The 9795-nt window shown below is 37.7% G+C and overlaps 1 protein-coding gene across 1 annotated transcript; it reads right to left on the bottom strand.

Annotated features, from left to right (window-relative positions):
* Window positions 1-464: 464 nt before the first annotated feature.
* On the bottom strand, window positions 465-2391 carry LOC132820643 (neuropeptide Y receptor type 5-like). Its single transcript, XM_060832847.1, has one exon. It carries the CDS (start codon window positions 2376-2378, stop codon window positions 1026-1028), a length of 1353 nt encoding a protein of 450 aa, XP_060688830.1. The 5' UTR covers window positions 2379-2391; the 3' UTR covers window positions 465-1025.
* Between the last annotated feature and the right edge of the window lie 7404 nt (window positions 2392-9795).

Below are 9795 nucleotides of genomic sequence, written 5' to 3'. Positions count from 1 at the left end.
GTAGAGGGATGAGTCGAGGGGGGATGCTCTTCAGAGAGTCAGTGTGGATCTGTTTTCACACTGTAGGGATTCTATGGATTCGATGAAAACATCATTTAGTTTGTTTATACAATATATCTTTCAAGAAATTATTTCTACGGGGAATTTCAATTTATGTAAAAAGAAAGGAGCATGGTTGAGACCATTGTATTTGATGGTGAATCGAGAAAAGGGAACGCATATTCACTACTGTCTGAAATAGTGGTTTCTCCTGAGGTTAGGACAGTGTGTTAAGAGTTGGGACATGGAATCTAGGTTGATCATTTATATCATTAATTCATCTTTGGCTCAGACTGCGCAAAATCAAATTATGCTTTTAAAAATATGTGTGATTAAAGGCTGGGCTTAAATAAAATTGGGACGCTAATCTATTTCTAGTAGCCAATGAAATATAGTGTAGGTGAGGTTTACAAATACCCATGAGATTGAATCGATGGATAAAAATTCCACTCCTTTATCAATACATTTTAAGAACACAGCTAGGACCATAAATATTTTTATTAGTTACAAGTAACTAATTGCACAAAGTCATATAATCACTCAATTATTATTTCCTGTTCAATTTCACTATAGTACAAAGCAGAAACATTTAATTATTTTCTATTCAGATTGAATAATGTAAGGCAAGCAATGAGCTATTTTAACAACACCTTCAGAGTAGAACATCAGGGAGCAGTTAGAATGACTTGGGGGCAGGTATGAATGAACTTAGTGATCAGATGTAAGCTGCACTATTGACTGATCAACATGTTCAGTGGTTTTTATTGTCTCGAGAGTGTGTGGTGTTGGAGAAGCACAACAGGTCAGGCAGCATCCTGATGAAGGGCTTATGCCCAAAACGTCAATTCTCCTGCTCCTCGGATGCTGCCTGACCTGCTATGCTTTTCCTGCACCACACTCCTCGACACTGATCTCCGGCATCTTCAGTCCTTACTTTCACCTTTTCTTTTGTCTGTGGTGCCAGGCCTGATATTGGCTTCTTATTATTACACCCAAAAGCATTTGACCAAGGATTGTAAACTGGATTTGATGCCATTGTTCAGGAATCCATACAACACAGGATTCAAGCAACAGGACAGCAGACCCAGCAGGTGACAGATGCAGTACACCAGCTTGAAGTGCCTGTTAGAGATTAGATTAGCATTGAAGTCAGTTACAAGGTGAAAAATATGCAGAGGCATCCAGCTTACAGTGAAAGCAACAATTACTATGGTCAGTTTGTAGAAAACAATGCGTGATCGTTTCCTCAACCTTGTGATGGATTTTGGTGTCACTGGGACATTATGTGAATCTGCAAGCTCTTCAGATTCCATAGCTTTCACTTCAAAACATACAGGTACACCTGGTAGAAAGGAACTGGGTAGTGGCTGTGTACTATCCGAACCACGGATTAGTAAGAGATCAGTATGAGTCTTGCCGTTGTCTTGAACTTTACCCATGACAGGCATGACACTGGCACACTTCTTGCTATATCTGTTCTTGTGTTTTCTCAGAAAGGAATAGTTCCATCCTTGCACCTTTGTCTGTTGTGCTTGCAACTGTTTGTTAGCTGGTTGATGTATGGTTAAATTTATCATTTCATTCTCCTCCGATCTCCCTTGTCTGCTTGGCACAGTAGCACTTATTTTTCTGCAAACACTGGCATGGCTGATTGTTAGACAAACTATTGGCAAAATATATTGGATGATTAATAAGGATAAGGTATAGGCAATTCTGTAAGAGTCAGATGGCCATGACTCAATGCACAAGTATGTATTTTTTAAGGTATCCAAGTGAACAGTTTCACTTAGGTCTATGATTTTATGAAAGATAGGTAATGGTGAGCAAATAGTAAATCCAATAATCCACACAGTTCCCATTAGCAAATATCCAGTATTTATGGTAAAATGATTGGATAATGGATTGCTTATCATATGATACCTAACCACGGCAATTGACATTAGCATGAGTATAGAGACCATGACAGACACACACTGAACAAATGGCACTATGTAACACATGATCTCCCCAAAGATCCACTGGTCTAAAAGAACATATGTCAGTGTAAATGGTGAACAGAACAACAGAATTAAAATATCAGATAACGCTAAATTTCCAATCAGAGAATTAATGATTGATTTCTGTTTTAGATTTTTACACAGTGCAATTACAACAAAGAAGTTGCCAAGAAGTCCTAGAATAGTAATAAGTGTGTAGACTCCAACCAGTAAATATTTTATATCATGAATACTTCCATTATAATCATCCCAAGAAGGGAGTCCCAGTCCATATGCCATAGTGTTGTTTCTATTATGTAAAGTGACAGTGATATTACTTTCATTTTTTTCTTCAAAATCCATCTTGGGTGATTGGATTTACAAATATTGAGAAAAAAATCTCGTGTTTATAAACATGAATCTAATACATAATTAGGAAGAGTGTATTAAAATGTAAGGTATGAAAGATAACCTGAAAAATTGGAAATTAGGGAAGTTTTAAATTGTCATGAGTCATGGAACTTGGACATCAATGGATAACAACACCACATATACTAAATGACATCCAAGGCATGTGATTCCCATTTAATATTATACTACTGCAGTCTTTTCAATGGTAAAAATGCACAGTGAAATATTTCAGGTTCCCAATGAATATGAACAAGGTGTATAAGCTGCACTATTCAGTTACTTCAAATCTAAGTAATTTAGTCTCAAAATATTAAAATAAAGCTCATCAAAAAGTTGACCACCTTGTTTGAAGCTGCAGTTTTTACATCGGTGATTATGCCTTCTGATTTGTGCAGTATTTTGGAATCTTCCAAGAAGTCGTGTGAAATGAAATCATAATATGACTTTGTTGTTCCATCTCAGTGAGCACGACAGAGTGGCAGGGAATGTTGCTTTCTGTTGTCAATCTGAGTCGTCAGGAAAAATAATTATTCCATGGACCATTCCAGTCTTGGTGCCTATTCACAGCATTCCTAACACAGAATATAAGAAAACAAATAGAGTAATGAAACAATTCAAATTTAAAAAACAGAATGAAATCTGTTAAACTGTAAATATATACATATCTAGATACATCTAATTGAAGTACCCTGCTGAAATCAGAACATGCCAATAGCAAAAGCTGGTGCTGACAATAGTAATACCAAGCAAGCAAGATTACCAATGAAAGAAACCAACTAATATTACAAAACACCCATCTGAAACACTGATGTACATTCCACCATTCTCATCCATTATCGAGCAACATTTGACTCTGCATGATAAAAAAGGAAATTGAACTTTCTCTATTCCCTAGAAATAATTCATCTCTATTCCCTAGAAGTAATAATCCCCAGAAATATTTGATTCCGTTTAATTGTTTTATAGGAAGCCAAAAGCCTATTGCATAGCCACACCTAACTATGTTTAAGAATTTGGGAACAAATAATTTTATTTTTGGGAGCCTGATGGGTACAGCAGGAGAAATTGGATAACGTCTTTTGTATTGTTTGTGAGAAAGAGCAGGGAGTTCTCACAAAATCAATATTACAACGTAACTACAAAAATAGATTGATTGATCATGAACTGTATTATAGATGTAATAGGACCTTATTGTGTACAAATTTGATGATGTGTATGCTTGTATTGTCATTGTTGATATCCTGTAAAGTAATTCACATCATATGAATTTTGTTCATGCATTTCTGAGTTACTTAATGAGGTGATACACAAAATTTGGGTTTTCTCTAACACTGGCTACTTTTCTCTGTAGACTTTGTACAACAGAGTTGAACAGATTATTAATTCTGAATGTTTGGATCTTCTTTTTGTTGCTAGTGAAAACCCATGTTAATGCTGCAAGGCGTATTCACCAACAGCAGAAAACAAAATATGACCATAATAATATTAATATTTAATTTTTAATTCCTTATTGCACAGCTGTGTCAACACCAATTTTACAGCAATTAAAGGTAACAGTACATATAGTTGCCTGAATTGCTCTGTGTTTATTGTGCGGTAATTAGCACTATATAATTTGCATATTTTGTATGGTAATAATTTAGCTCTGATCCTTTATTGCAGTTTTTATATCCAGCAAACATCTATTATCTGGATAACTTTGAGTTAATTTTAATTGGACTGAGCAAATTCTCTCATCAAAAGTGAGAGTTGTCACTTCTAAATTTTTTAACAAGTCAAGCCAATGTTAAATGGGCAGCATGGTGGCTCAGTGGTTAGCACTGCTGTCTCACAGCACCAGGGACCCAGGTTCAATTCTAGCCTCGGGTGACTGTCAGAGTGGAGTTTGTACATTCTCCCCGTGTCTGTATGGGCTTCCTCCCACAGTCCAAAGATGCGCAGGTCAGGTCAATTGGCTGCACTAGGATGTGTAGGCTCGGTGCATTACTGAGGGGAATATGCCCGGGTGGGATAATCTATGTTGACATGTTGGGCTGAATGGCTTGTTTCCACACTGGAGGGTTTCTATTGAAAAACTAATTTCCCTATTTGATTATAAGAAACTGTTTTGTTGCTTTTACTTTTTTTGAGTGTTATTCCTAACCAAATAGTTTATCCGAATGTTCAACTGATTAAAATCTGGGAAAATAAAGTTTAGGAGAAACTCAAAGGTATTTTTTCACAGAAAATGCTTATTTTTGTTTGAATTCAAAGCCACGAAGCTTTTTAAATGAATGGAGTTCACCCTGAAATTCAAATGGCTTCTGTTGCTCAGTGATATCACTGGGATAGCTCTGATTAAAAGGAATCCCAAAATGCAAAACTGGTGAGAAATGTTAGAGATTAATTTTTAAAGATGTAACATACGTAAATGCATTTTTACTTTTTGAGTGAAAAACTGGTACCAGAATTGTGATCTGTGGTGATGATAACACAAAATATTCAAGGTCAAAAGTCCCATGACACCAGGTTATAGTCTAATACATTTATTTGAAATCACCAGCTTTCAGAGTGCTGCTCCTTTGTCAGGTGAAGTGAAGGGAAGCACACTGACACAGAATTTATAGGCAGAGAGATCGAAAGATAGTATAAATGGAGTTTTGACAGGGTGAATACCAAGTCTCTGTAGGTCTTCAGAAGTGTCAGATGGTTTGAGTAAAATGTCAACTGCTGAATAGCAAGTGAAGGGATGATTAATTGAGACATGGAGATAACTTCAAAAAAAATTTAAAAATAAAATGGTACTAGAGATAAATGAAATGGCTGGAATAACATGGTAGGTATGCTGAGAGTTGAACCAAAGTAATAAGTAATCCTAAACTATATATACTATTTAAGATAGAGTGATCAAAACAGGTTACCATGGTAATAATGTCAAATCAGGACAGTAAGGAAGATTTCACAAATAGAGAAGAGCATGATGGGATTACATGTAGCTAGACATGACCCAAGATCACAGTTGAGGCCATGTTCATGGGTACAGAACTTGGCTATCAGTTTCTGCTCAGCGATTCTGCATTGTTGTGTGTCTTGAAGGCTGCCATGGAGAACACTTACCCAAAGATCTTGACCGTTGACATGTACCCCAACTGAGAGGGAACATTCCTGTCTGGTGATTGTTGCACGGTGTCCATTCATCTGTTGTTGTAGCATCTGCATGGTCTTGCCGATGTACCATGCCTCAAGGGAATCCTTGCCTGCAGCATATGAGGCAGACAACATTTGTTGCGTAACATGAGTACGTGCTGTGTACATGTTGGTGGTGTTCCCACGTGGGGTGGTATTATCCATGTGGATGATCTGAGATGTTCTGCAGAGGTTGCCACGGCAAGGCTGAGTGGTGTCGTGATCGCTGTTGTCCTGAAGGCTGAGTAGTTAGCTGCGAATGGTGGTCTGCTTAAAGATATTAACATTACATGGGAACACCATCCACCATGTACACGGCAGGTACTCATGTGACTCGACCAATGTTGTCTACCTCACATCTTTCATGCAAGAATGCCCCGAGCATGGCATATTGGAGAGACCATGCAAACGCTGTGACAACAGGTGAATGGACACCGCACAACAATCGCCAAACAGAGATGTTCCCTCCCAGTCGAGAAACACTGCGGCCGTCAAGGCCATTCAGCCTACAATCCTTAGTAAATGTTCTCCAAAGTGATACAACAATGCAGAAATGACCAAGCAGAAACTGAGAGCCAAGTTTTGCACCAATGAAGATGGCTTCTACAGTGACCTTGGGTTCAATGTCACGCGACATGTAACCCCACCATCATGTTCTGTGTTTGTAAAATCTTCCTTACTATCCTGTTTTGACACCATCACCTCGTTAACTTGTTATGATCTCTCCACCTTAATTAGTTTGGATTACCTGTTACTTTGGTTAGACCCTCAGCATGCGACTCTTATACCGATCATGTTATTCCAAACATTTGGTTTGTTCTAGCACCATCTTATTTTTAATATTTTGTAATTATCACACTGTGTCATTTAATTGGTTCATAGGCCATCCCTTCACTTGCTATACAGCTGTTGATGCCTTACTCATAACATCTGACACTTTTGATGACCTGCAGAGACTTGGTATTCACCCTGTCAAAACTCCATTTGTACTATCTTTTGATCTCTCTGCCTATAAATCCTGTGCCAGTGTGTTTCCCTTCACTTTACCCGATGAAGGAGCAGCGCTCTGAAAGCTTGTGATTTCAAATAAATGTGTTGGACTATAGCCTGGTGTCGTGTGACTTCTGACCTTGTCCACCCCAATCCAACACAGGCACCTCCACATCACAAAATATTCACTCCAGGTTTTTAATGATTAACAGCAAAAAAAAATGTTAACAAGTGATCTCACGTAGCTTAACTATAAATAACTAGGAATGGAGCAGAAGGTTTGGATGTACAGTACAGTACAGATGCAGATGAAAGTGGTTACTGTGTAAAATGGGTAGAGCAAAATGATCCAGCTCTCCAAGTCTGTTGTGATTGTGAAGAACTTTTAAACCAGGGAACATGTAATGGTCCTCTTAGAAAATTTTCCAGGACCTCTATAAACAGCTGGATTTTGTACTCTAAATAAAGACTAGGCCAGGACTTGAACAAAAACACTGCATGTATATTGTGCAATATTAGATTATCATTATAATATATCCTAACGCATCACTTTTGTTGTTATTATCATGAGATGTTTCCTTCTGATGTCTCTGTGCTATGCAGTGTCTGGGCCTAAAACTTAAGTTTTTGCCCATCCACAGTGTACGCACACAGACGCAACGCAGGGTTAACTCTACGTCTGAATTTCCTCTGGTAAAAAACCTGACCATCACACTCCATTTTCACATGACTAAATTTGTCAGATCGGTGTTTCAATTTTTGAGGGATTTCAGGCTCAGAGCTACTTTCTAGACGCTGCTTCAGTGGCCAGTGTAGATTACTGAGATTTTGCATGCGAAAATAGAACTCTTGTCTTGCAAAATTAATGAATTACAAGAAGATAATTGATTTTACAGGAGAGAAGCTGTCTTTGGAGCCTGTCCTGTCAGAATTTGAAAGTGCTATCTAATTCATGACCCACCCACAGTTTTTAAGCAATTTTTGACTTTTTCAACTATATATCCAATTCCCTTTTGAAAGTCACTATCGAATGTGCTTTAGTTTCAGGCACTAAATTTCAAAGCATAACAAACTGTTGTACAAAACAACTTCTCATCAATATCTGTTTGGTTCTTGCCAATTATGTTAATGCTGTGTCTTCTGGTTTCTGACCCAGCTGCCAGTTGTAATAGTTTACTTACTCAGCAACTCTGGGTGTTCAACTCTGTTTTTTTTTCTGGAAGACTGACTTGAATTGCTCTAGGGTCTGACTGAAAATCAAATCTGAAATTTCCACTTATGATCTGAAATTGTTTTTGTGCAGATTATATTTTAAAGATGTCAATATAAAGGAAATCTTCTACAAAACGCTATACTTAAAATCAAATTGCTTAATTTTACTAAAAACCTAATGTTTACATGGGTTGTCTGGCAAGTGCACTATATTTTACTGAAGAAGGGCTTATATCCGAAACGTCGAATCTCCTGTTCCTTGGATGCTGCCTGACCTGCTGCGCTTTTCCAGCAACACATTTTCAGCTCTGATCTCCAGCATCTGCAGTCCTCACTTTCTCCTCCACTATATTTTACTGGAGACCCTGGTCCTAAGTAAAATTGTCTGTGTGTTAACTCATCCTTTTTTCACTCTGCTCAGTTTGAAATTCAATGATATGAAGTGCAGAAAATTTGTGCTTTATGACGGTCGGCCATAGGATAAGTTATTGATAAGGTCTTAATATTAGTTTACAGAATCCACTTATAAAGCATAGAATGTTTTCATTTGATTTGTGATCAGCGATCAGTTCAACATAGATATTTCTGCTCATGTGGGTACCCAGTTTACTTCTGTTTGATGTTTTCTTTGGTTCCATAATGCAAAGCAAATCTGTGACATGATTGGCAGCTTGATTGGCAGGTTATAGGAAAATACTGTGTAAATATATGCCTATTTTATTATATTGCAAAAAATATGATACAATAAATAGTTTGTTTTTTTAATAATGAAAAATACTTAAGGTCATAACTTCCTTACTAGCTGAATTAAGGGCCACATGTTTCATTATTATAATCTGTTTGTCAAACACAATTTAATATCTACAAGTTGTCTTTGGGAGTCGTGAAAAATACTGAATATCAACATTCACAAATGAGGAAAGAACCTGGGCAAGCTTAAGTGATGAAGTGAAATATGCACTTCAATTGAAAGGAACCTGGGGATATGAGGTGTGACAAATTGAAAAATTGACATTACATTATGAGCTAAATGGAAATGCATTTGTTCTTTCATTGCAGGAATAAGACCTTGCGTTGCTAGCCTGCTTTTAACTATTGTCTATTTCTGTTCCTGCTTCAGTTCATCTCCTGCTGAAACCCACATCCATGTTTTTGGTCTCCAAACAAAACTAGGCCTCCCAATACAACCCAGGTTACTCCTCATCTTCCACGCATTGTTAACTTCTTGTTATCCAACATTCTGCTGGCTCTATCCTAATTTGCGTTCAACCATCACTTTTGTGTCCACTGGATCTCAATCTAAGAGTGCCTTGATTACAAAATTCTCATATTGCTTTTCAAGCTCTTCCGTGTCCTTATTCCTCCCTTGCTATGGAACTTCCTTAAACCTTTATACTCTATAACCACCTGATGAAGGAGCATCACTCCGAAAGCTAGTGCTTCTAATTAAACCTGTTGGACTATAACCTGGTGTTGCATGATTTTTAACTTTGTGCACCCCAGTCCAACACTGGCATCTCCAAATCACTTCAACCCGACAACTCTCCGAGATCTTTGTGCTGCTTCATTTCCAGTTATTGCCCATCCCTAATGTTAATTGCCGCACTATTGGCCGCCAAGATTACAGCAATCTTTGCATTAGTCTTTGGAAGTTGCTCTCTAAACCTTTCCATTTTACTATCTTTCTGTCATCTTTTAATTCATTCTCTAAAACATACCACTTCAATAACAATCCTAAGTTGATTGTCAGGATGGTTTCTTGCACATTCCAGGGTTTCAAGCTGTTGTTGTCCAATTAGCAGAATCACATCATGTCCTACATTACTCATGACTGTTTCAGGGAGAACATCTTCTTGACTTGACAGCAATATTCTGTTATTGGCATTCACCAGTTATATTGGACCAAGGTGAAACAGCCAGCTTCACCAGTTACTTAAACTTTTGAAATATCTTTACCCCAAGCGATCTGAGGTTCACTGGGCACTTTTCAGACCTTGGAGCC

This window comes from Hemiscyllium ocellatum, chromosome 1 (genome assembly GCF_020745735.1).
Source record: "Hemiscyllium ocellatum isolate sHemOce1 chromosome 1, sHemOce1.pat.X.cur, whole genome shotgun sequence".
Classification (NCBI taxonomy): Eukaryota; Metazoa; Chordata; class Chondrichthyes; order Orectolobiformes; family Hemiscylliidae; genus Hemiscyllium; species Hemiscyllium ocellatum.
Note: the sequence above shows the minus strand (reverse complement) of the source record. Positions and strands in the feature narration are given on the sequence as shown.